This window comes from Gadus morhua, chromosome 11, assembly GCF_902167405.1.
Source record: "Gadus morhua chromosome 11, gadMor3.0, whole genome shotgun sequence".
NCBI lineage: Eukaryota > Metazoa > Chordata > Actinopteri > Gadiformes > Gadidae > Gadus > Gadus morhua.
The window spans coordinates 13,255,624-13,283,591 of NC_044058.1; the positions used below are offsets into that span (position 1 = coordinate 13,255,624).

Consider the following 27,968-nt stretch of genomic DNA (forward strand, 5'->3'; position numbering starts at 1 on the left):
AATGTGCTTGTCATATAAAGAGCAATTACTGTCATCAGGCTTAATGAAGGGCGAAGGGCATACTTTACACGAAAGCAAAAAGTTATCTATGGAGTTGTCAATGGGTTCAGGTTGGGCAAACATTATTAATCAAATAATTGCTAGGGATAGTGGGTCATCTTATGAAGTAGGTACACATTCACCCATCCATACCAAGAATATGTCCTTGAATTACCTACAATCGCACGAGAAACATAGTTTCATAATAAGAAATTCTACTTTATTTATTTTTCCCAAACCATAGTGGTGAATCAAATTCAAATATGTGTATTGTAGGCATGGGCCACTATCAATGAATTCTAGTAATATAAAACATAGATTATAGTGCTAAGGGTTGTAAAACATGGGTTTGTGAAGACTGTTAAAATGATTATACTGGTAGCTAGGCTGTACAAATACATCTATCTTGAGTCTCTCTCTCTGTCTCTCTCTCTGAGAGAGAGAGAGTGTTTGCCGTCGCTCCCTCCCAAGTTCTTTCTAGCAAATGATTTCAGTACTGCCCACTTCAGGATGTTATCAGTTAATTATGTTTGAATCGAAACATAGACTGCACCAATTATGAGAATTAAGTAATAATGAATGCTATGTTTAAAATCGACCACTAGATGGCCTTTACAAACCATGAAATGTTGTTGCACTGTAGCACATCCAAGACTGAAGCTAGCAGGATGATATCGACGCATTTTTTTCTCAAAAATATAGTGAACCTAACCACTTCAAATAAAATAATAATAATCATAAATTTATTATTGTAGAGGTTATTTCAACTGTTAAATTGTGGTTTATTGTGCATTTAAAAAAGGCATGCCCCGGGCGCTTCTTTCGCAGTGCATCATGGGTATTGAAGTCTTCAAACTACAAACATTGATACTAGTTTTTTTCCCCTCATCAGCCGCAGAGGCGCTGCTGTTTCCATCAACAACTCCTGGTACCAAAATGCGATTTTCCGGTTTGTGAGCAAAAGCATAAAAAGTTTAGACCCGAGATTTGAACAAAAGGGTTCTATGAAGAAATGACACGGTTTCTATTTTTGCATTCGTCTGCAACTGATTTCCAAGGAGGAGAACAGTTCGCAAAGGAAGAGGTAAGCACAGAAGTACCCGGCGAGGGACCCGGTGATGGAGTGGCGAGATCCACTCCATTCACACAGCAGACCAAAGTTATTTTAACTTCCCAGATGAATAGCATATCTACGGTCAAAACAAACGCCTTTCCACACTGGGACGTGGTTCGGGTAGGTTTCATGTGGCCGCTGTAGACAGCAGTCGGTGTTGTTCACATACACAACACTGCAACTCCATTTTCCCATTGATGCTCTTCACAGTGGAGATCCACGAACACAAAGGACGGCCTGCGGGGTAACGGGAGAGGTGGCCGTGAAGACAGTGGGATAGCGATAAGATGTGTCGCTTCTTGTGCAATGGGCATTTTAAACCTTGTTTTGCATACTGCTTGAACGTGGGGATCCAGAGTAGGCCGGGGTGGTCGGGACTCCGGCGTGCAGGGATGCTGCACTCCTCGGAAGGACAGAACTGTGAGAGCATTTGTAAAAATGCGATTCGTTTGCAGCAGTAAAGTGTTTCTTAATGCGGTCAATTATAAACCGGCAGAGGTGTGACGCTGGCGTTTTACTACAGCTCCATCATTATGCAATACGAAGGACAAGTTATCCCAGTGTTGTTACCATGGTTGCTACAACGTCGCCTGTTCAGAGAGAGAGAGAGGGAGGGAGGCGATTGTAGGCTCCACCACGCGGTGATGTACATCGTTACGAGCCTCTTCTTTTGCGAGATGTAGCCTTTATACGCAATACATCAAAACATTTCTGAAATTAAATCTTAGATTTTATCCAAGTGCGTATAAACGTTAATATTGACGGTCTCGCAGGTATATCGCATCCAAGTTGTCGTATTCAAATTGTTATTAATGATTTTGTACAGCAATATGCCATATGTTTAATTATTACCCAATTGTGAGCTGCCAAACTACTACTATGGATCATTAGTCACTTACATCAAGGGATCTATTTGAAAATAATTGTATTTGACACGTTGCGTAAATGGGGGTATTTTTGAATTATTAATAAGACCCATCTGTGTTTATAAAAAAAAAGAAAATAATTAATTGGCCTATTTGATACAGGGAATTGTCAGGAATTTCTTCTACAATTGTCTCAGACTTGGTTAGCCCTTATTAATTTGTCCTCAGAATAATGTAAGCAGTGATGCACCCTTTATGCTGGATCAACACCATTAAAAACCCACTCAGAAGGTTCAGTTAGACCTCATACAGGACAGATAACAGACTGTGCTTCCTCTAACACTCCTAGTTAATGTGTTCCATCACCCATTGACTTCAGACTGGTCAGAAAGGCTAAATACCTCAGAAGAAGTTAAAGAGGAAGACACGACACACACGCATTACAATTATATATTTATGAGAACTTTGCGTTGCCAGGGTACACGGCCATCTAGCACAGTCTTGAGAAAGGTCGGAAAGGTGAGAAGATATTTGGGCTGTAGTAAAAGTGGGCCGTCGGTCCCTGTGGTGAGTGAGGCTTTTCTGGGACAAGCTCGTGATGACGCTCAGTTGGCCTGTATAGGGAGAAGGCGCCGATACCCGTCCCTATTGCAGCAGCCAAGTGCACCGCACTGAGCATCTGCAGAACACGGTCCAGCTATTAAAGTTCTGCTATCCCAGAGCCTGGCCACTATTGGTCCGAATTGGTCACATAAATTTGATTCAGATCGATCACGTCCGTTTCTAGGTCTTTTCGGGTGGAGTTTGGACTCGTACGAACCGAGAAAGAACCACAGGTATTTAAGTGTAGTTGTTGCAGCTCTCTTTTTATCGTCGACTCTTGTGTTTCTGTGTTTGTGGCGGTGATTTGCGGAGGTGAGTGTGAATACAATGATTTGTCTCAACTGAGCTGTTTGTGCCAACAAGCGAGTCCTCCCGTGTAAGTTTAGCTGCTATTTAAAGATGCCACCACCAAGCCAGCTGCTCCCGTTTCCGCTCTTTTCGTAATTCAATCATCGCTGGTAAAGTGCGGCATTCAAGGGTGTGCATCCCACAGTATATTATACAGTCGTAATTCTGCTATCCGCCTCAAAGAGCTCAGTTTCCCCACCCGATTGCTGCTCGCTGAATCTTCCCAGCGAGAACTGACTGTTCTCAGCCAAAGTGGTGTGAGACCTACCAGAGCTTTGGTTTGGAGCCAAAGAGAGGAGAGAGAACAAAAGCACCACATTTGCAAAGACCTATTGATTTCAGTATACTTCAGGCAATACAGTAGCTTTGTATTGCCTGAAGTCCATGTCACAGTTTGGCAGCTTTGACATAATACAAAGCTTACTTATGTAGTAAAAGGTGCCAAAAGAGAGAAGAGATGGGATCATTGTGTTGCTGATAAAATAACGGGTAATGGTTTGCAGGGCCAGAAGTCCTATATCTGTTACAATGTGGAAAAGAACTTTGACAAACCCTTTAATTATGTTTTCTTCTACAATAGCTCCTTTCTCTTGGTTTGGGAAGGTTTGGAGAGAGTTAACCACTTGAAGGAGGAACTAGGCCATCAATATGTCGGTGCATGGGCATCCTTCTGAGGAGGTCAACTTAATTGAAACTACATTTGAGTTTACATATTTGACGTTGCGTGCAACTGTTATGCAACATACAAGGCAGCGGCCAAAACTGGAGAAGATTTGCTTGAGTACTATTTTTCGGTATCTCAGTCTGTGCTAGAGATGTTATAGTAAGATTTAGAGAGATCCTCTTTGTTTCCTGAGTCATTCAAACAAGGCGGTGGCCTTGGGTGGGAGTTTATAAAAAAAACAGCACTACCACCAACGAACCCACACCTTATAGGAATATGTGTCTCTTTGAAAAAAACACAAAATATCTTTGATAGTGCTTTGATAGCCCCCCCCAACAGTGCTTCCTGTTTTCCTCTGAACATTTTTAGCCCAACACAAGCCAGGCCTTGAAGATCATGATACACTAGCTAGAGGCACTCGAAGGCATGGGTCGATACATGACAATGGAAACACGTAGGCTTCAATGAATTCTATGGTTGTCGTGTCGTTACGAAGTTTAAGAAAATGGTGTCTTATGTATGGCGCTATGTCCTCCAAGCATTAATGATCTGCTTTTGGTACATGCAGCAGGACGGAATATCCAATACGTGACGACCCCCTCTCTCTTCTGTTCTCTTGTTTGTCTATTGGTGCAGTCGCACTAGAAAGCTCATGTTTTAGGCCCAATCCCATTTCTACCCCTTACTCCTTCCCCTTACCCCTCCCCCTTGTTTTGAAGGGGTAAGGGGTAGAAATGGAATTGGGCCTTAGGCCCAATCCCATTTCTATCCCTTACGCCTTCCCCTTACCCCTTCCCCTTCCCCTTACCCCTTCAAAACAAGGGGGAGGGGTAAGGGGTAGAAATGGGATTGGGCCTTAGTCGCTCCAGAGCTGTGTCATTTAAATGTCCTTCATGTCAGTCCGCTTCAAGGTATTTGTTGTATTTTCTGCCTCAGTGATTGATTACGACTGAAAATGAATAATCCCCGGCGAGTTAAGGCTGTTGCTCCATGGGAAGGGTTTGCCTTGCATTGCTTCTATATAAATAACAATAGCAACAGTTTCAATTATTTCCCTTTCCACCGTCTGCACAAGCACACCACACTGCGCTTATTCCCTACATTATTTGAAGCGCTGCTATGTAATGAGCTACTGACAAGTTTAGAAACTGGTCGTTATTCCAGCCACACACATCAGAGTGCTAGCGATTTACCATACACACCAACCTTTTCAGCAACCTGTTTGCATTCTTGATGTTTATTAAGTGACTGTAGACAATTTTGCGTTGGTTTAAGGTGATGTGATGACGGGAAATAGATATGCAAGTGTCTCTACGTTACATCCTCAAACCTTTTTTAAATGGGATTTCAAATGGACAGAGCAGTCTCCTTGTTATTGGGTGACGCCAAGTGTTATAACCCAAAAGCTGGATCATCAACTCTACCACACCGCAGGTTGCTCTCTCTGGCCCTTGGGCTTGCTTCGTGTCGCCATCCACGGCTCCTCCACATGAAGCCTTCCAGCCCTATCTACCTTTGCTAATACATCTTTTTGGTGGCCACCTGTGCCGGATGGTCCTGCAGGCTTAAGGTGTACAACATCAGCCCCTCTCTCTCTTCCCACACTAGCTGGTTGGTGTCTGGTTTTAGATATTTTTGGTTTGGTCTTGGGCCTTTTGGTTTTGTGTGTTATAGTGGTTGTTGTGCCTTTTGTGTGTTCTATAGTATCCCACATGTATTACATGTAGTAACACATTCCACTCATCAATACACTGCACTCACCCTTGATCATACAAATACTTCTTCTTGTTATATTCGTATCTTATTTTTGATATCTTTCCTTCCTTTAATCATGTTTTGACTGTTGCAATCACTGAGCCTGTTCACAACTCAGTTGGGGCTAGTTTAAAACTTTTTTTGGTTTGGTTGAGTTGCCAAAACCAAGTGTGAATGTTTCAACAAAATGGTTAGGTTGGCTTAGTATGGTTCAATTGGTAAAAGTGAGTTTATGAGTTAGTTTGTTTCATATGTTGGCCTTAGGTCGTTATTAGTTGGAATAGGGTTGAGAAGATGCAATTATATTTCCTGGATCAATGTGCAATCTGGTCCTATTTGGTAGACATTGTTTTGTTTTTGTTATGCTGAAAAGTTGTTATTTACGTAAGATTTGGCTACTGCTGCTTATTTTTAAAACATTATTATTTCACTATTATGAGTTTTAACTTTTGACCGACAAAAAGAGTTGCGGTTGTTAAAACTGGAAATTGATTAATTGGGTTGTGTTCTTCATGGTTGGAGTTGGCTGTGCCTGCACCTTTTGGATTCAGATCCATTTTCCTTGGCAGTCCCTCATTCAGAGACCTTGGAATTGCCCTGGCCTGAACCTTTTGATTTGCTGGTTATAGAAGGCCTTTATTTGGTGGTTTAAGATGCCTGGGTTTTGCTGCTGCCGCGTGTGGAAGCCTTGGTTTTGCCGGTTATAGAACCCCTTAGCTTTGGTTCTTAACAAAGGGTTTTACCAAGGGTTAAGAACCCTTGGTTATGTTATCGACAACTTACAACCACTGGCGTTGATTGCATTGTGTTCAGAATAATTATCGTTGCCTCGGTGAGATTCTGTTACACTAGCTTTTTACTAGTTTTGCCTGCTTCATGTTCAGAAGAATTCGTTTTGCCTGCATGGTATTCAGTGCGGTTAGTTTTGCCTGCGTCGTGTTCAGAGCTTTTAGTTGTCCCAGAATTGGCTTCAGAACATCGAATGGTTTGTGGCTGTTGCAGAACTACTGGAACATCCTGAGTTGGTGGTTCTTTCCGGGTGACGGACTGTCCAGTGCCTCTGTCCCTGATGCAGGTCCTGTTTCACATATCCATCCATACACTACACTCACTACTGATCATACAGATTACCTGCTATATTGTTTAACACGGCTCTGTTGATTACTCATTTCACATTTTTCCATGGTTGTACGTCATTCTACAGTTCTGAATAGCAGACCGCTGCGATGACTAACAGACTGATTGCCTTAGACGCAAGTCTGATCATTCTTGGATTCATGGACGCAGTTTCAACCAAATTATTTTTGCAGCATCAATATAATATATGTATGTGTTATATATTTTGTGTCAAATTATCGATTTTTAAGTAGCCATGTAATAAGTGGGATAATGTACAGTGAGTTGGTCAAGATTGCGAACTGAACCCAGGCAGGGTGAAAGAAGAACTACATATTACATATAATTACAAATAAATATTTGTCTTCCCTTTAATTAAAAAGTGGACTCACGTCTTTGTGGCAATCACTGAGCATTGTCATAAACCATAAGTGTACCTTTTTATTCACCATTCTAAAAAGGTTTTTCATTGAAAATGTAACTTTTACCTTCCTGGTACTACATTTAGTTTATCAAAAATATATATTGGTAACATTGTAATTGAATTAAAGAGGCAGGGTTTGTCTAGACAAATAAACTTCTCAACAATTATATCTTAATAATTGTTAAACAACTAACAATCGTCACAAAATAAAATATTTCAGAGAAAATTTAAGAATACAGTATGGTCCATGTTATGATGTATGTGGTTAAGCCTAGCTTCTTCTTTTAGCCTCTGTGGTTCTGCTTGTAAACAGGTGTTCATGAGGAACCTAGTGGATAGGCACTACAATAGAACAATGACCATGTGCTGTATTGATGACATGCACAGAACTGTGGATGCAGCATGTTTATAATATCTCTACAGACTTATTTCACCATTTGTGTTCTACACTTCACCGAACAGAGGAAAGACAGTCTAGTAAGTCATTACTATGAGGCACTCACTTCAAAGTCCAATTTAGCCATGCAGTCTTGATCAAAAAACAATACCTATTCTGCTTGACGTTTGCCTAGCAAATGTCCTTATACTGTTTAAGAATGTATCAATGATAGGGTTAGTGTATAAAAACGAGTTCAATTAATTTATTATTAGTGTTTTTCATTTTAATTGTGTATATGTGTGTCTATATATATATATATATATATATATATATATATATATATATAATTGTTTATGTATGTGTGGTTGTGTTTGTGTGTGTGTATATATATGTGATCTGTCCTTCCACATTTCCACAGATTGGGAAGTTTAAAAGTAAAAATGGATAAATGTCAAAGGGCAAAGCTGTTTAGTTTTGCAAAAAATACAAACCTTGGTTAACGCGTTCAAACGTCATGTATGTGATATTAAGGCAGTTTGCCCCAGGTCTCAAACTCCAGACTCTTGCAATAGTTTCTGACCAAGAGCAGCTGGACTGCCAGTCCTTGTATGGCCTCGCGTCTTCACTCTTCCACTCTGCCCGGTGTCTTCACTCTCTGCCCGGGGTCTTCACTCTCTGCCCGGGGTCTTCACTCTCTACCTCGGGGTCTTCACTCTCTGACCAGGGTCTTCACTCTCTGCCCGGGGTCTTCACTCTTCCACTCTGTCCGGGGTCTTCACTCTTCCACTCTGCCCGGGGTCTTCACTCTCTACCCGGGGTCTTCACTCTCTACCCGGGTCTTCACTCTTCCACTCTGCCCGGGGTCTTCACTCTTTCAGTCTGCCCGGGGTCTTCACTCTCTACCCGGGGTTTTCACTCTTCCTTCCACTCTGCCCGGGGTCTTTACTCTCTACCCGGGGTCTTCACTCTCTGCCCGGGGTCTTCACTCTTCCACTCTGCCCGGGGTATTCACTCTTCCACTCTGTCCGGGGTCTTCACTCTTAACTCTCTGTCCGGGGTCTTCACTCTTAACTCTCTGTTCGGGGTCTTCCCCTTCCACTCTGCCCCGGGGTCTTGGTGATGAGATCAAGTTCCAATCTGTAAAAAGCCGAATCCCATGCCTCTCACTTAGCTGCCTTTTGATCAATCAATACAATTACACATTTATCAAGGCCCTGCAGTGAAGCATATTTCTCAGGAGAATCCATCCTTCTTTTTTTACATCTTTATCATCCTGGTGTGTACTTCTGGCAAACAAGTTAATCATTGTTTAGCATCATTGTATAATACTTATGTCAGCCATGTTGGTTCCTTCTTCATATTTAAGTAGGGTAGAATCAATACATCAAATGCTCAGCCTTTGACCCAAAATAGGTAACAGTTTCCGTCATAGGCCATTAGCACAAGGACAGCAGACCTATTGCTAAAGTTAGCGAGCTGCTCATGTATTTTGGGGAGTGGCTTTGGAGGGAGGGTCTGTATTTTGTCGGTTGGTTGCTTTCAAAATCGAGCTTGCTCTGGCTGGTTCCTCCAAATTGCCTGGCTAGCTTTAATACTATCACAGCCCTGCATTTAACCATGTTTGAGCCAGGGGGCACTGGGGGGCAATGATTTAAATAAGAAATCAGCAATTCTTTCAATTCAACTCCATTCTCTCCGTCTCTGTCTTTATCTCTGTCTCTCTCACATTAAAACACTTTTATTTTGCCTGTGTTTCATTGTATATTATTTAATAATATACCAAGTTACAGCAGTAACGTGTTTGCGTTTTACGTTCTTCATCTGATCTTCTGAAAATAACTTGCTGTGATACCGATCGTACCTTTTGAACCGTACATTTTTCTCATTTGCTCTGAAAGTCCTTTCATTATGTAAATCATGAGCATTCCCTTGTTACACTTGGAATCAAGTCCCGGAGCTCAGACCCGCTGGTGTTAATATTTAATGGTGTTTCTGGTCGTTTACAGGTTTGCGTTTGAGTCCATTGCTTCTCATGAATGTTTAATCGATGGAGCAAGGCTTGCTATAAGAGCCTTGCACCACTCACTGCTGGCATGCTGTACATGTTCTCTATGTGTTGCCAGAAGCGGGGTTGAGATGGGTGTAGCTGACCTCCTTAGACTGGTGGAGACCTGAGACACTGCCCATCAACTGCTGCTCAGGACCGCCTCTGCCACCCCCACTCCAATGACTTTCTACAGCGTACGTCTCCACCTTTCATACAGATTCAGACTATTGCATGATTACAGGCTCGGGAATGGAAATAGATATAGAAATGGTGTTCTATGTTGTTAGCCTTAAACCACTCCAAAAACGTTGTGCCATTCTTTGTAAATGCAAATACTTTTTAGGGAAATGTCACTGGGATATTATTTTTTTGATATAATGCTTGAAGTTAGTGTGTTTGTATCACGCATTTATCGCTAAGAAAAAACACTTATTTAATGACACCAAAAAGTCGCATGAAATACCTCCTCGACACTTCTCAGGCTGATCACATGTTGTGTTTTATCCTACAGGACCCGTCGATTGGCGTGCTTCGTACGCTGTAATGGAAAGTCGTGGTGAGTTGTTAGTCTTTCTTAGTATTTTTTTTGTTAAGTTTGCACTGAACCGTGACATGTTTATAAGAGCCAGCCTAACCCAGAGCTTTTTATGGGCCACTTCGGATATAAACGCGACGACCTACTGGGCTTTGAAGGCTGGTTACGGAACCAGGCTAACCAATCCCGAAATGTGTTTTCTTTTTTTTTATGAAACTATAAAGCTGGATTTGAATCCACATTTCTAACAACACGTCCTCCTTTAGCATCAGCTATATTAAACGTTCCGTGTGGGTGTTGTTTGTATGTGTGGTACGGCAGCCTGTTTGTCTCACTCAGCCTTCCCTGCGTTATGAAGCAGCCAGGCCCAGTCTGTTATCCAGGTCAGGCCAACAGGTTCTGGGCTCGTGTGGGTTGGCCCAGCTCCCTCTGAATGGCAGCCTGGTGTGGAGGCTCTATCTGGGGCACAGGGAGAGGGAAAGGGAGCGCCGTCTCCAACTGAGAGGTCCAGCTTGAAAGACGCCGTCGTTGGGGCATCAAACTCTGAAAGCGTCCGCCTGTTCTCAACCTAATGCGCTCAGGGTCTCCGAAAGAGGAGTCGATTCAGAGATCTCTAAATGCGTTGAAGCCTCAGGTATTTAGTGGAGTGTGTGGCGTGGTAAACCCCCGCTTGGCTTCTAAACGCCAGCCTAGGCTGCTATTAGTGGGCTATTGGCTGTGGAAGGGAGAGATGCTTTCGTGGGCCGCCTTCTGCATTGGCTTGGCTGGGCCAGCGTCCGTCCCGTCGTTCCAACTCTAACGAGTTTTGTGACCTTGTAATGGTTAGCTGTCCATCAGAAGCATCTACCGTACATCCCCCAGATGCTGCACATGCCTCTCCTAGAGTAGAGCAGTGGCCCTTATCTCATCGCCGTCTCCCACTAATGGAAGCCCAGCAAGAGACGGACCCCTCCTGTCTTCTAGAGTGGGGGAGTCGCTATTCTGTCCAAGACAGCTAATGAAGTCCTAAGTTGCCCCTTAATTCAATTACAATTCCAGGAGAGTTTTATTGGAACTCTCTGTCTTTTTTTTTTTCCATCTAATTGCCTGTTTTGTTTCATTGCCATGCTGGCGCTGTGGAGGTTCTCAAGCTCGTGAATCGTGCAGATATTTAGTGGAACGCCTGTTATGGTTCTCTACGGCAGAGCGTCCATGTTTAACTCTTGACCTGAATCTGAGCGTTGACATTGAACAATAGATGCAGGGGCTACAGACTCCTCTTTGTTTCTCCCTCGCAAGACACACAGAAGACAAATATACATACACACACGCGCGCACACACACACAAGCACAACACCGGCATACACATGCATATAAACTGATGCTAGAACAACAGGGATGCATACGTGCGTTCACCAACATAAACACATTACTCTAACAGTTTATAGACACACGCACACACATACACACACATACAGCAGACTATCCATAGCAAATTAAAAACATAAGCAGTGTTCTCCCTAGGAATGGTAGGCATCTACTGTGAATGCTGACCTGCACTGGAAGCCAAGGAGGGAGGGTCAGGAGAGAGAGGGAGTGAGGCTCCTGTGGGGAGGGAAGGTCTTAAGGAGATTAAAAGAGGCGGGGAGAGGGATAGGACTGAACTGAAGTCCTGGAGGAGAGGAAAAGTGAGCCAAACACTCACAACCAAGAGGGGGTGGAGGACCAGTGCTAAGGGGGAAGACGGGTGGACGTCGTGGAGCAGGAGGAGAGCAGGTGAGGCCTCCTGCCCGGCTTAGAGTGCACATTCCTGGGTAGAGTGCAGGGAGAGGCCCCTAGGGGGCTGGATCATGGGACAGAGCCTTCGTCTGCAGACGCCAGATAATGACCAGCAACAGCAAGGCGGTGAGTCTCAGCAGTCTCTGCTGCTCAAAGAAACAAAAGCGTATTCTCTGTACGATCAACAACCAAACTGAATGTATTGACCTAAAATGTTGTTCAGAGTGGAGTTTGTAGGGGCCGTCACCAGTGTAGAATCTGAGAATGTTACCAGCGTCAAGTGGCTGAACATCAGCTGTGTGTGTGTGTGTGTGTGTGTGTGTGTGTGTGTGTGTGTGTGTGTGTGTGTGTGTGTGTGTGTGTGTGTGTGTGTGTGTGTGTGTGTGTGTGTGTGTGTGTGTGTGTGTGTGTGTGTGTGGGGGGGGGGGGGGGTACTTCAGATTTGGCACATTCCCTCATGACTGCTCAGTCTAATTTAAGAAATGGAGTAGTTTATCATACGGACAACAAGTAAAAAATAAATCAATGGTTAATCCCGTGTTGTATGGCTTCTGGAACGTTTTGTTATCTCTGTAGGTGTTTAATTCCCCCCGTTTTTGAGTTTGTTGGCCCACAGAACGTGCTTGTATTTAGAATCAGTCAATGAACAGAGGGGATCCAGACTTTAAAAATGGCAATGATTACTTCCCTAAACATTGTGCAGCCCCTTCTTGTGAAGGTCCCAGATGGGATGGCCAGCTCCCATTGGTTGCAAACGGGTGTCTGGTGCTTCCCTCTGAGGCATGGGTCCATCTCAGGTGTGAGTGGATGGACAGAGCCCCGGGCCCAGCAGAACTCTCCATCAGACCCACTCCTCTATCCCCTCCTCAGCCCAACACCATGATCTCTGGATCTGACTCCCTGTGGCGATGTTTGGGCCTTATTCATGCCATGTTTCCCATTACTTTTCAACTCAAGGAATGTGTTTTAATATCCATGAGCGTAGCGCTTGACCAGTCATTCATGTGGCTATCTTTCAAAGGAAAAAGGTTTTTATTTTGGTATTTTAGTGAGGTGAGGTCATTGGATAGCTCTAGGTAATTCTAGCCAAGCTATGTGGATATAAACCAAAGCACATTACATGTGTTTTTCGCTTTATCTTTGAAGTGGACTTACACATGCAAGGCAAATTAAGATCAGCATTTCAGCAATCCAGATTTTCATATTATTGCGAGAGTCCATTGGTGCAGTTGTAGGATTGCAGTAGCTTGTACCCTCTTGGTTTTCCACCTGCTCATTTGTAGCTTTCTCCTTGCCAGCCGTATTAGGGCCATTACAATAAATGTCATAACAACATGCCTTATCAACCACCCCTAACACACATGGGAAATGTTCTCCCTCGCAGTCCATCAAAGACTCATGTCATGTAGAGTCTAGGGAGCAGGGGTTCTGACACCTACCAACCTCACTCCCTCACCACCCCGTCATAAAGGAGAAGCAGGAAGCTTACGTCACATGGTCATATGTGTCCAGGAAAAGCTTGACACCACTGACCAATCTTCACATACCCTCGCTGCAGATGTCCTCATGCTGTCAATCGTTAGCACTTTGTCTTTCAAATAAACCTGCCTGCAGCTAGCTGTGAGGAAAAAAAAAGGTTACCTTCAATTGCATGACAGCCGAAAGAGCCCCGGGGAAGATGTTTTTTTTCCTTTTACTTCACCTAATCTCGACTTATTTGCACATTTTCCTGTCACTGAATAAACGGCACACGCGTATTTGTCAACAAGGGGCATTCCAGAGTGCTTGAAGTGGAGTCAATCCACTTAATTTCATCCAGTTAAACAATGAAATGTCATAATGTGCCGCCTTTTAAACCGAGACGGGGGTATAACTCCACCCCTCCCTCCCGTTGGTGCTCTTATGTAAGTTGGATGAGGGCTAAAGCCCTTAAAACAAGTGTTCCTTTTTACCACACATTCACCTGACCTCCCTGAGTCATATGGGGGAGAGGGAGAGGGGGAGGGAGAGAGAGAGAGAGAGAGAGAGAGAGAGAGAGAGAGAGAGAGAGAGAGAGAGAGAGAGAGAGAGAGAGAGCGAGAGAGCGAGAGAAGGTGGGGCCTAAGAGGTTGTGAGAGTCTGACTCCATCTCCCCTCTACTGGGCTCGTTTCCTGAGTGTTATCTAGGAAAAGCCCCGGTTCAGACACCATTACTTAGAGGTCTGGAGCTCTCTCAAAGGAATGTTTTTCTGTCAATATCACAGGACATGCAATCTACTTGTATGGCATGCTACTCAGCTCCATGAGCTGTACCTTGTTTTTGTGTTTTCTGTGTTATGTTAAAAGCGAGGGGAAGAGCTTCTGTTATTGTTCTCTCTGTTAGGATCAGGGTGTAGCACTGCTTCCTCCCTCCCTGTGTTTCCAGGCTGACCCCCCCCCCCCCCCCCCCCCCCCCCCCCTCTCTATTCCCAGCTCTGGCCCTTTTTTGTCTTTGTGGCTCTTTCCCACTGCGTCCTTCTCCTCTGTAGTCACTCAGCTGTAGTGCCTGACCGGACGTCCACTTAGGACTACTTTTTACGGACACCGTTGGCTTATTGTTGTGCCGATTTCATCATCGGTGAACTAGTTGTTTATCAAGTGGAGCTATATCCCTCTGAATGGGATTTTTTACAACAGAGACGGATATTTCTTATGTTTTGATCCCGGGTAGTTCTGCATTTCCCTCATGGGGCACGACTACTGCGTCCTATGCTGCTCTATTAAGGACTTATCAGTAAACATCCGTGTTGGCGTGAAAGTGTTTGGATTGAGGGGTGTACAGGCAGAGTATTCCTGCTAGCGAACTATCAGCAGCTAGCTGTTATCCTGCCTCTATCGCTTCAGCTGAGTGGACGCCGGTACTCTGACAGGACATTTCTTACACTTCCTGTGTCAGAAATGTGGCCTCTTGGGGAGGACCAGGCCCTTGAGCAATGTTTCCCCTGGATATGACGGTACCTGGTCCGAATGCGGTCTCCTAATGAGGTCTCCCCCCGGCCGGTAGACAGTGGACATGCATGGTCCGGACATGGACTTTAGGATTGGACCCCATACTGGATATTTCTCGTGTTGGGAGCCAAACTGCCTGGTGTTTGACTGATTTCATCAGGAGTTTGTTTGGGTTGGTGAATGCTTCCTCTTTTCCTGATGGCATGCTGCCTCAGGTCTCATCGCCATGGGAGCTGGACGCCAAGACCCCCGTGTCCAGGTAGCCGAGGGTGACCTCTTGAACACACTCTGCAGCCCCTGGGCCTGGCTGCTGTTTGGTTGGTTTGGTAGATCTGATCATCAGTGTAGAAGTTAAAAGGTAGTGAATGAGAACAAACATATGGATGGAGACGATGCTGAATATCGTCAAGTGGCTAAACATCAGGGGTGTGTGTGTGTGTGTGTGTGTGTGTGTGTGTGTGTGTGTGTGTGTGTGTGTGTGTGTGTGTGTGTGTGTGTGTGTGTGTGTGTGTGTGTGTGTGTGTGTGTGTGTGTGCCTGCACGCTTGATTGTTATGTCTGCTCAGTAAAGCGGCCCACGGCCTTCTTAGCATAGCAGGTTCAATGTGCTGATAGCTGTCCTGAACTCAGCAAGCTGTCAGTTTGTTCTGCCAATAACCAGGTCCAGAATAGGCACCGGTGACGGCAGCGTGTCACTTTGATGCAGAGCGGAGGCATCGACTCATGATAAGTGCCCTTTAGGAGGGGGTTGGCTTTCTGACAAGCGTGTGATGGTTCCCTGAGGTCCCCTTCAGTCTGATACTGTATTTCTCTTTACATGCACATTTCCTTCTATTGAGTCAGATAGAAGTCAGAGGAGGAAAGGGCCCCTCCCACCCCATCTCTTGACACCTGTTAACATTCAGTGGGTGAAGGACTGATGGAAACCAGGGGCAACCATGGAACCTGTGGTAGCACACTGCCTCATCGGTCTCTGTTTCCCTCGCTAAAGCACATTGTACACCTGAGAGAGCTGAAGAAATAAAAGTTATTCTACATCACGATTCTCTGTCCTGCTGTTGTACCCGCAGCACAGATGAAGGGCTGCTTGGTTATCTCAGATCAGCCCAGGGAGCGCTGTGGTTTGTGGCTGATTTATGCAGAGGGGGCTTTGTTCTCCCGTTATGCCTGCTTCTATATATCTCTGCACAGAACGCTGGCTTCATTCTGAACCCTTTGTGTTTTTTCAGAGGATGAAGTTGAACAGCAGAAGAGTTCGCCGGGAGGGGAGGGGGGAGGCGTGGAGGACGGCTCCTCGCTTCCCAAGCGCAAGGGCAAGTTCTCCACGCTCGGCAAGATCTTCAAACCCTGGAAGTGGAGGAAGAAGAAAAGCAGCGACAAGTTTCAGGAGACTTCCGAAGGTTTGTTTCTGCCCCCTCATTGTGTTCTGGAGAATGCGTGTGAAACACCCAGCTCCGGATAAGTCAATGCATTGCATTCAACTTGTGTTGGAATTCCTTAGTTAGCTTTTCCTACTTCCTGCCCCTAATGATACAAAAGAAAAACAGTCTCCGGTCAGCTGAAATGCAATACTTTAGGTGACAAACACAACATCCTGCTGTGGGAAAATCGGTGAACCCGCAGCTTCTTATTCAAGATTATTGACTTTCCCGGTCCTGTAATGAGTCGGAGCGGCGGAGAGTGTAATGCGCTGGTGTGAACTCTGTGTGTCGTCGGCAGTTCTGGAGAGGAAGATGTCGACGCGGCGGACGCGGCAGGAGCTCATCGAGCAGGGACTGCTGAAGGAGGCCCCGGAGAACGGTAGGAGGGCCCCTGTTGGTCTCTGTCCCCCCCTGTTTCTGCAGGTCCATTGACCCTCTTCAGTGACTCCCATCCAAACCCAGGAGAGCACTTTGTCTCACAATGTTCTGTGTGGTTTTAAAGATTAATTTACACCAGAAAATCTATAAAGAGATGTCAGCGGGAGCTGCAGCAAAGTGGAGTGAGTTGTGCCCTGCAGCATTCCTTCCCATCCTGCTTATTTGTTGCTGCTATATTACAGCTGCTCCTTTTATAAAAGGACCAGCAAGACAACAGCCTGATGCCCTCAGGGCTTCAAGCTCAACCTGTTACCATGGACATGTGGACCCCTGTGGAGGGGTCGCATTAGCATGTCAACCGTACATAGCACAGCACACCAAACCTATTCCACCTCGACTTTATTGAATTGTGTTCATTGGTTTCTAAGGGCATGATCACCGACAAACTAGCACCTGGATCTCATGTCGGGACCCTCAGGGTAACCTGCTGTGCTTGTCTTCGTCTCCTGTGTTTCCGCTCAGCTGTAGAGACCATCGAGGCAGAGCAGGTGGGGAAGCCCTACGTGAAGAACGGCCACACACTGCCCATGAGCGGCGGGGGTCCTGCGGTCAGTGGGGCCCTCAGGAGCCCCTGCAGCCAGGGGAAAGGCCCCTCGGAGGCAGACTTCAGGATGAACCCGACCTGGCTCGCTCAGCCTGACGACTGCAGGGGGCGCTACCCCACGGAGGGGGACCGCAGGGGGGGTCCAGGACCCAGGGGCCACATGGGGCCGCAGGATAACGGACGTAGAGGAGGAGGAGGAGGGGGTGGAGTTGGGGGAGGAGGAGGAGGAGGAGGAGGAGGAGGAGGAGGAGGAGGAGGGGGCGGAGGGACGATGCGACCCCAGGGCGAGGGCGAGTGGAAGGCGAACATGGCCTGGCAGGGCCCCCCCCAGGGCCAGGGTGAGGAGGCGAGGCGTGGGGGGCGGCCCCGTCCCGAGGACGGGCCTGGGAGGCGGGGCGGCCGGCTCCGCCCGGAGGACGGGCAGAAGAGGCCCGGGCTCCAGAAGGCTCCGTCTGAGGACTGCAGGAGGAGTCGGCCCGCCGAGGCGGACTGGAAGCCCACGCTGCCCCGCCACGCGTCGGCCGAGGAGGGCAGGACCCGCAGAGGTGAGCGTCACGTAAAGCCCCTCACACTCTGGTACCGGCAGCCAAACCGGATGACAAACGCATACACAAATGGGGTTGGGATCCAATATATCTCAAAGCCAATGGTCATTGGTTATATTTCATGCTTTATTTACTAAAATATTATTCAAGCCATCTCGATAAGCTTCAGTGTACGCTATAAACCATCTAGATTGTACAATATTGACATATACTGACTACACATTTCAGATTGAAAAATGATGAGGCAGGCAAGATCAAAGGCTGGGTGGGTGTTAGTTTGGCATTGCTTCTGACTGAAAATATTCTCCATTTAAACTCGCGTCTGGTTTGTTGCATATTAGAAGAGCAAACCTAACAACTTATTGAGGTGGCATCAGTTGATTTAAAGATGGCTTGCCGTGAATCTAACGCTTACCGCAATGCTAACAATAGATTGAATCGTCGGTGAAAAGTCGAAGTGAGGCACCTTTCACCGCCTGTCTACTGGTTTGTTTTACTTGATTACTTTTTAATCAGCAGCATCAGCCAGGCCTTGAAGAACATTACTGGTATGAATATGTGCCAACCGAGAGTCCAGAATCCAAACCTTGGGTATTATCGGAGGAGCTTGAAACGCATTTGTGCATTCGGGTAGACAGCTGAAAACCCAATTGTCCTGTTTTTAACGTTTTGCGACGGCACTTTACCTCTGAATGTAAAAGCGTAGGAGGACGCTTGGTTTATGTGGTTCCGGTGGCAGGGTCCTTTTAAGACCTACATTACCCGGCTCCTCCCCAACTGAAGTGCAGCACAAGACGTCTGGTGTGCTTGCGAGCCATGTGTGACCTTGGCTGCATTAGAGAGGCTACGTATCAAGCAGGTGCTGCTCTAACTGTTGCTCTGAGTGTTGTTACATCACAGCCTCCTGCAATCTGACATCTCTTCAGTCCTTCACTGTATCTCAGGATGTCTTGAAGGAGCAACCATGTTGATAAATGTTTCAAAAGAAAAGGGCAGGAAGTAATCAATTTTGTTTACTGCTGTTTATGGGTGTGTTACTGTGTGCAATCAAGGCCTTTTAGATGTGGTACTTTGAGATGAAAACAAAAACGTAAACCTCGGCTGATGAAATTCTGTAACCGGATTGGAGATTTTATGAGTGAATAGTGTCAAACGATCCCCTTTTTCCGGACTTATCTTGGACATGTATCTTAACCTGACCTGGTTTATTAAACGTGATGCCTGATACTTTCTCCGGCTTCTCAGTCTCTCACCTACATACCTCTTCCCTGCTCAACGCTCCTCCTGATACGACGTCCTCCCAGATATAGACAGGCCTTCTGCCTGCTCCCCGGAGCCCTGCTCCAGCTTTGCTTCTTATTCAGGAACAGAAGGGAATAGCTCATCATCTCTACGTCTCTAATTACGTTGGCACCATTCATGTGCCGATCGCTGCCCCGTAACGCCAGCGCTACTGATATTGGGCAGGGCACTGAAGCTAATTGATTTATCTTAACGGTTTAATTTAGGTAGTAATGGTGTCTTATGGAGCTTTAAGTGTAATGTACCCCAAATTACTACCGGCCCGTCCGTACGATTGATGGAATATTAATTTCTACATTCAACTTATTCCAAGATCTTTTTCTCCTTGCCCTTTTATTTTTTTCTCCCTCTGCCTCTCTATTTCTCCCTCTCCCTCCAAATCTCTCTTTCTTTTTTTCTTTCTCCATGTTTATTAATGGGTTAGTTTTGAAGAACGGTATGGGAAGTGAATATTGGTGGTGATGTGTGTAGGAGGAGGGTCTCTTCTGTTATCTGTGGATCTCCAGATCATGCAAACCGAGCGCTTTGGTGGTGAAGCAACAGACCGACTCGCTGCTCCAGCCACAAATTAAAACATTTGTAGCACAATGTGTGAAAGAATCGTTTATTTAACAGATGCTATTGTGCTTTACTTCAGAGGCCTGATAATTATCCTGTAATAAGTTTCATCATCTTTGAAAAATATCCTTTTTAGGTATGTTTTACGGATAGTGTACACTTTCTAGTTGTTACGCTGTTAGTGTGTTTAAGAAATGTATTTAATTAGAAAAAGGTAAGCTACTAATGTTCAGAATGTTCATTCAGAGCGTAAAATTCCCTCTGTTATCATACCCGCTGTGAGACACCTACAGGACATAACATCTGCTCATGTTGTGGTTGTGTTCCCTCTAGAGTCAGCGAGCCACTTTGTCCCGGAGCTGGAGATGCTGCAGGACACCCTGCGGGAGCCGCTGCCCCCCAAGCACTCCATGATGCCCCCAAAGTGGCTGATCACCTCCGCCACGGAGTCCGTCCAGGAGGGCTCGCCTCGCGGCCCCTCCTCCCACCCCGTGTCCCCGTACTCCTCCTCATCGTTCTCTCCCTCATCCGCCCCGGCCAAGCCCTCCCCCCGGGGACCCAACGCCCAGCCGAGTGCCCCCTCCTGCACCTCCCTGGTCCCGTCCTCCGGCTCCCACCCGGCCAAGCAGCCCCCGCCGCCCCCACCCAAGCCCGTCAACAGAGGCAACGCCGCCATGCTGGGTGAGTGAGCCGTAGGAGCGCTGTGATCTAATGATCACTCATTCAGGCTGCTGCCGGTTGGGGTTTATTCAATGTGTACACGTCAAAGCCACCGACATGCCGCCGTGCACGAGATGCCGCCAAACGGCCAATCAGAACACAGATGACTACGTGTGAATACGAATCAGCTATTCTAACACCACCATTTCTCCAGGGAATCACCACAGAGTGATGCGCAAATACACGTTACACATATACAGACTTAACCGGCCTGCAAATTATGTGATCTGTGAACTTTGGACAGCTGTTCCCAAGCGTATTACTTCTAATTTGTACAACCTGTACACACAGTACAAGCGGACTGATGGGGAGCTTTTAAACACATTTAGTGTGCTTGCTCTTTTTCCTTTGATAATTATCCTCTGGATTATTGGTATGATGAGGCTTGGTGCTTGGCAAAGCAGACAGCTGTGGGTGTGATTCGTCTTTTGTGTCTCAAGTGTTCACATAGCGGTAACCGTTCCGAAAGTACACCGGGGGTCAACAGCTCACCTGAAATATGAGCGAATGACATTAGTGTCTTCTTTCTTGTCTGGGTTTTAGGTCAATCGATATTGAGATAATATAGGTGCTCACTCTGTTAGAGAGTGTTTTCATTTGTAAGATATTCCTTTATTATCCTACAGCCTTATGTCGCATACGAGTAGTGGCTAATGGGATGGGAGAATGCAGGTCACATCCCGAGATCACAAGTAGTTTATTAGAAGCACCGTGCAGTAATACAGTCGTCTATTCCTTCTTCCTAGTGGCTTGGTCTAATGATAGCATCTAACTAAACCCCCTTCATCTCATGCTAGAGAAGTAAATGCTAAAATAGAAGAACAGAAACCTGAGAGGAAGTCAAATACACCTCGCCTCCAACGCCTCCACCACCACCACCACCTCCCCCGCATTCCCAGCACCACCCAGATGCTCCGCAGCCCAGCAGAACAACCACCCACACAACTCCTAGAGCGTAAACACACTTGCTGAAGGGCTGCGTCTCCGTCTCCCCCCCACCCCCCCACCCCCCCTACATTAGCCTCCACCCTGCAGGGTGGAGACAACACCCAGCTCCCCTTCTACTGGTCCTGCTGGAAGCAGGACTGCCAGTACGACGTGTACCTGTCCCTTCCGGTCTACCTGTGCCGGCGGGCTGGAGGCCTGCGTCCAGGTAACCTCACCCGGGGGGGGGGGGCTGCGATGCAGAGCTGCGCCCTCTGTCTGGAACCTGCAACCCCTCCCCCACCCCCCCCCCCCCTCCCTCTCATCATGTACGCTCTGCTTTGGACGTCTGCGTACCATAGCGCTCTTGATGGCCTGGATACTTTCTGTGTGTTGACTGGCAGTGGCTTCTTCCTCAGTATCCTGCGACGCCATGCGTTCTTTCCCCGGGTTTGGTTTGCTTCTTCAAGGAGGCGACAGTAAGCGATTGCATGTGCAGCGCCAGCGCTCACTCTGGATGCCTCCGCGCATCAGTGACTGAGACTGTTTGTGCCAGCCCTGCTTTATCAGTGACATCTTAACATGCGAATAAGGATTGTTTTGTTGCACTGCATCCGGTAAACTATAAGGTTTAATTCCTTTCATGTGCACAAAGGGGAATGGAAAGATGGGAGGAAGAACAAGGATTGAAAGGCCTCTGAGATAAGGGGCATTTAGGGGAGGAAGTTGGAATCCGATTTAATCCATCTATTGCATGCTCCAACCACCACCACCCGGGCTCTGACTTAACAATTATGCACCTTTTACTGTCCTAAGCAGGGTTAGATGAGGCTCATAATTATAGCCATCATAGAAATATGCATGCACCTAATTGCCAGGTTTGCATTTGAGCTGCACTTATCAGTTCCCCTGGAACCATTTGAACATTTCGAGAAGCAAGGTTTTGCAGGTTTAACACTGGGCTGTGCAGCTCCAACCGGCTGTGCTTATTCGGTCTCACCTAAGTTGTCTTGTGCACACATCAGCCTCATCATGTATGCGTCCATGTGGAACCTCGTCTTGTGACCCGCATCACGCGTACGAATGCATTCATGCAGATTCGGACGTGTGACCTGAGTTTTCAAATCGGTCCAAGCGCGTTTGCGTCTTCCATGTACACGTTGAGAGATGCTGCATGTGGAATGGGATCCGGACTCAAAGTAGCAGTCTTTGTCAAGGGTTAGGGTGACTGTATGACTAATAAGTGTTTTCCTGTTCCCCCGGCAGACTTCACCCACACCACGGGGGCCACCAGCCTGGCTGTAGCCAAGCCCTCCCCACCCATGCCCCCCAGGAGGACCACCCCGGTGTCCAAGCGCCCCGGGGAGGAGCTCCCCGCCCTCCCCGGCGGCCTCTCCCTCCTCCCCCCGGAGGACCGCTCGAGCTTCTCGGTCGGCTTCCAGCTGCCTCCCCCGCCGCCCTCCCCGCCGCTGCCCTCCCACGTCCCGCCCTCTCCGCCCCGCCAGCACATCCACGCGCACCACCTCCACCACCAGCACTCCTACCCCCACCCGCTGCCGCAGCCCCTCATGCTGTTCGACCCCCCCAGCCCCACCGCCGAGCGGACGCCGCGCCCCGCGCCCATCCCGCTGCACATCATGATCCAGCGGGCGCTGTCCAACCCGGGCCCGGCCCAGCCCCACCCGGACGGCGCCCAGCGCGCCCACACGCTGCTCTTTGAGACCCCGCCGGAGTACCAGACGGACCGCAGCCGCCCGCTGCCCGTCAGCCTCCAGCCGCTGAAGCTGTACGTGCGCTCGCAGGCCCTCTCTGTGTCACAGTGTCCTAGGCGGTCCCTCCTGGCCCACCGCCGCAGACTCATCTGTTTCCTTGTCATTCTAGCGCCGACGATGACTACTCCGAGGAGGAGGAGGAGGAGGAGGACGACGACGACGATGACGAGGAGGAAGAGGAGGAGTACGACGGGGAGATCCCCCAGCCTGAGCTGGAGCCGCGGAGCCGGCGCTGCCTGATCGGGGACCCGGGGATCTCCCCGGGGATCTGCGTGATCCCCGATGGGAACCACAGCAGCGGGGAAGAAGAGGAGGAGGACGAAGAGGATGAGGAGGAGGACCCCGGGAGTGACCAGCACGGGGACAACAGCGACTCGGACGGCCCCGTGCTTTATAAAGACGAAGACTCGGACGAGGACGAGGATGAGCCCCCGATGAGTGAGTATCCGTCAGTAGGCTTGTTTGGCTGAGGAACGCATCAGTGTTGCTCCCCAAACAGAGTGATGTGTTAGGCAGCTGTCTGCCGCCCTGGGGTCCCCGGTGTCCCAGCTCGAGGAATCGTTTCTGTATGAATCATCTGAAGACTGTTGACGCTATGCTGGCTGTTCATGGTAGTAAATCAGAGTAAATGCCAATATATGAATATTACATATTTATCATAAAAACAATATGAAACCAGATAGCACAAAACTGTTTCCATTTGCTACAATGTCTGCTTGAGTCAAAATGAACATAAATAACTTGGATTTACAGTGAAACTGATCCCTCTCCGAGGCTGCCAAGAGCAGACACGGTCTTAGACTTATCAGATGAAGGAAACGTATACTTTGCCTCAACCGGGAGCATTTCATGGGAAAATTAAATTCAAGCATGCCTTGATTCCACCCTGTCTCCAAACAGTGCAGCCAACCACTATAAAACACTTCATGTATTACGAACCTGATCTCTGTGCATTTGATCTCTGTGCACGAACCTGATGGACCCAACCTAACCTAACCGGTGTGTTCCATGATGTCCTGCATGAACCTGATGAACATAACCTAAACTAAACTGACTCAACTAACCTTACCTAACCAAACCTAACCGGAGTGTTCCTTGATGGCCTGTATGAACCTGATGGACCTAACCTAACCTAACCTAACCTGTGTGTCTGCTTGTTGCCCGGGCATGCAGAATGAACCTGGCTGACCTAGACTGACCCCAACCTGTGTTCTTTCCTTGTGTCTATCATGAACCTGACCAACCTTGCCTTATCCGTGTGTTTCCTTGAGTCCAGGTGCGCTGGCCAGCAGGGTGAAGAGGAAGGACACCCTGGCCCTGAAGCTGAACAGCCGGCCGTCGGCCCCGGAGCGCGAGAGGTTCACCCCGGACTGGGCGTCCCAGGAGGCCCCGCCCACGGGCCAGAAGGGCCTCACCTGGCAGAGCAGGGAGCAGTGGGAGGCAATCCGAACGCAGATCGGCTCGGCCCTCACGAGGTGAACGCACGCCCACCGACGTACTGCACTGCCCCACTAGGAAGAAAGCATCGTCTGGGCGGTTTGTGTAGACTTCCAGGGATAGCATCTCAGATTGTTGTCCTACTTCATGTGTTAATGACGAACGGATGAAAGTGTGTAAAAATAGTTTGTTCCCCTCTCTCTCTCTCTCTCTCTCTCTCTCTCCGTCTCCGTCTCCCTCTCCCTCTCCCTCTCCCTCTCCCTCTCTCTCTCTCTCTCTCTCTCTCTCTCTCTCTCTCTCTCTCTCTCTCTCTCTCTCTCTCTCTCTCTCCAGACGACTTAGCCAGAGACCTACCGCTGAGGAGTTGGAGCAGAGGAACATCCTACAGCGTGAGCACCAGCTTCCTCTCTCCTTTTTTACATTTGTTGTTTTCAGCTAAATCGCAGTTTATTATTCTGTTTTCTCTCTGCTCTTTCAAATTTCCGGGAATAATGAATGTCAGTTCCCTAGTGCTCCCTGGAGAGCAAGACATATATTTTTAATTCAATGTTCAGTAATTCAGATGACACTAAATTTAGAAGTTTAATCTAAATTAAGAATTACTCATCTCTTTCTTCAGCTAAGAATCAGGCCGACCGACAGGCTGAGGTCAGGGAGATCAAACGACGGCTGACGCGAAAGGCAAGAGCAACGATACATCTCAGACACACGCACACAGACACACGCACACACACTCACATTAACGCTATCTGCTGTTATCCACTGAAACTGGTGCAATAAAGACTCTTTGCAATTTAATGGTTACAGCTCAGCCAAAGACCAACGGTTGCAGAACTACAAGCCCGGAAAATCCTGCGTTTCCATGAGTATGTGGAGGTAACCAACGCCCACGATTATGACCGCAGAGCGGAGAAACCTTGGACCAAGCTGACTCCCGCCGATAAGGTACATCCTCACGTCATCGCATGTTGTCTGCTGCCAACGCAGTGACCCTGCTGGCGCATGACATTAAGCTGAACATTAGCTTAAAAGACAGACGGGAGGTACGTCCTCATCCAAATGTGTGTAGTCATTGGGGCGTACTCGTTGTCGTGGAAACCGCGCAAGGCATTTTACAAGGGCAGGTAGGGGCACCTTGATGGACTTGTTTGTTCACAGTGGCGGGTTCACCTGATTAATAGCCTCTAGACCAGAGGTCCCCAAACTTGTTCCACTAAAGGTCCACATCAGCAACTCACAACAACGTAATATTCAGAAAAAAGCCATACTGACTTTATCTATATATATATATATATATATCAGAGAAATAACATTAACATTCTTTTGAGAACAAACAATACTTTGTTTAATGACTCAGCGGCCCACCTCCAGTACCCTCTAGGTGGCACCCCCACCCCCCTTATAAGAGTTCAATATCAATCGGTTCAATGGGATATCCGTGTCCAACTCAAATCTGTCCGTCTCCATCACCTCTAGGCTGCGATCCGCAAGGAGCTCAACGACTACAAGAGCACTGAGATGGAGGTGCACGAAGAGAGTCGAATCTACACAAGGTCTGTGTTCAGGCTTTCATTCATGAACTTTGTGTAACCGCACTGTGTAAGTGTGTGCTTAAAAGTGTGTGTCATAAATAATACACCGCTGCGATTCATGGTGCTGAGGACTGTGATTGTCAGTATGTTGTGTCTTTCATTAATGGGCATTCCCTTTTGATGGCGTCTAGGTTCCATCGACCTTAACATCCTCTTCCTGGATGACCAAGCACTTAGTCCACCACCTAGCAGAGTGTCTGCCACGGAGCTGCTCAACAAACAGACTACCCCTCAACGTTTCTGAATGTACTGTGCAGAACATCAGTGGAAGAAGAAGAAAAAAAACGAAGCGATTGTAGCTGATGAAAAAGCCTAGTATCAGGGATACTCGTGTGCCCACCATTAAACGTTCAGTTCCTTTGCTCGCACAAAACTCTGACAGCGAAACTGAGACCAGGAGATCCGGCGTTCTCCCGGGCGTACCACGTGCCAACGAAGCGGAGCGAAGGCGGAGAACTCGGTCGGCCTGATCGTGGAGATGGCTGACGCTCTTCTCTCCTGTGGGCTTCTTTAGGGCATCCGGGGTTCTAGCCACAACCTTTGATGCCAACTCATTCTGTATTGCCTTGTCCCCGCTCTGTGACTATTAACATAAGCGATGAAGGCATCAGTTATTGTATAGGTGGTAATAATAAGTAATAGTCCAAGGGCTGACGCAAGAGTGGAGAGGAGGACGAAGACTGGGATGTGCCATTTTCACATTGTCAGACATGCTCTGGGATACTGTGTGTATTTTATGTCATTGTGAATACGTTGCTGTGTATAGATTACCTTAGAATGAAATTTGGAGATCTATAACTACAAAAATATTCCTTAATGCACAAGATATTTTATATTGTATGATAGGTCATATGAATAATGATAGCTTTTATTTGAGCCTACTTTTTAATTTGGCTTGCCTGTATTTATGGTTGTGCTGTGAGATGGCTTTTTGAGCTTTATTGTCGTTAATAGGAAAGGTCAACTTCATATAGCAGTTGTACTGTGTGCCAACATAACCTCTATGTCAGAAGGACTGTAGAGTGATGCTTTATATCACTAAGTTTTTCAAAGCACCGCTGCACGAGCCAATAGCGAGTCCAGTGTACTTTTATCTGGCTCGTCTGTCTTTCGTTTCATAACTTTCTGTTTCAATGAACTTTTGTACTTTCCCTTTAAAGATGAAAACAATGCATTCTGTAGCCATGTTATGAAAGGCCTTTTGTTTTGTGTCTACAGGAGGACGCTAAATGTTGCTGAATATTTCAAAGTGCTGTGTGGATCAGGGATACGTAAAATCTGAAAATAAATAAATGGTTAACAGGGAGTCATTTTTGTCAGGACCGCCATTAAAACACAGTTTGATCTTATGGTGTCCTCCGGCCAGTAGATAACAGGGTTGTACATGCAGATATCTTTGAATGATGCTTATGTTTATCTTGTCTTCCTATTATTTTAAATGACATTTTAAATATAGAAGTATTATTTGTTATTTTTTTAAGCGCTCAATAGTGAATGACGGCAACTCTAGGATGGAACTATAAAGAGTACCTTTTCTGTAAATCTTTTTTTTTATTATTGAAATTGTATAACTTTCTTTTCAGTTGTAAATATTCATAATATGATCTCATTAAAAATCCTACAAATCCTTGATGTAAAATTCTCTTTCCTGTTAAGTCCGCCCTTTCCGGTAGACCCCCATGGGACCGACGAGATCGTAAAATATGAATGGGTTTCAATGGAGAATTAAATTATTTCCTGATCCCAGTCTTTATATGCTCTGGAATACACATGTTTGTGTATTTAAATTATATTTTTTTCATGCAAAGAGAAAAAAAAATTGTGAAGAAGTTTGATAATGTTAGGTTTTGTGGGAGGCCGCTTTGTGAAATACAGCTACTCGCTGCTCTCTACGCGAATGATATACGTCACCACCACTCTGGTACAGACATGGCGATCTCTCTGCTCCACTTCACTGCTTTTTTCCAAGGGGAGGATAACAGCATCGAAAGAGGTGAAAACCATTATAAGTCGGGGCATGTGTCGATTTTCAGTTATGCCGAGGCGAATGGGAGATTGTCGGTCTTGTCCACGCAAGTCGCAGGGAGCGTGACGTCACATA

The 27,968-nt window shown here is 46.9% G+C and overlaps 1 protein-coding gene across 7 annotated transcripts; it reads left to right on the plus strand.

The window, feature by feature from the left end:
• Positions 1–918: 918 nt before the first annotated feature.
• phactr4b (phosphatase and actin regulator 4b) lies at positions 919–27,497 on the plus strand. 7 transcript variants are annotated; one of them, XM_030371063.1, is made up of 16 exons: positions 919–1,123; positions 9,432–9,549; positions 9,867–9,911; positions 15,844–16,014; positions 16,334–16,414; positions 16,936–17,562; positions 19,756–20,103; positions 21,164–21,295; positions 22,333–22,852; positions 22,948–23,276; positions 24,115–24,313; positions 24,609–24,664; positions 24,895–24,956; positions 25,083–25,220; positions 25,752–25,828; positions 25,999–27,497. In XM_030371063.1, the coding sequence occupies exons 3-16, from the start codon at positions 9,899–9,901 to the stop codon at positions 26,012–26,014; spliced, it is 2,769 nt and encodes a 922-aa protein (XP_030226923.1). In that variant the 5' UTR covers positions 919–1,123; positions 9,432–9,549; positions 9,867–9,898; the 3' UTR covers positions 26,015–27,497. The 7 variants fall into 7 exon arrangements, with proteins under 7 accessions (XP_030226923.1, XP_030226927.1, XP_030226925.1 ...); XM_030371065.1 differs by lacking the exon at positions 919–1,123 and adding an exon at positions 2,689–2,855; XM_030371064.1 differs by lacking the exon at positions 919–1,123 and adding an exon at positions 7,307–7,406.
• The last annotated feature ends 471 nt before the right edge of the window (positions 27,498–27,968 follow it).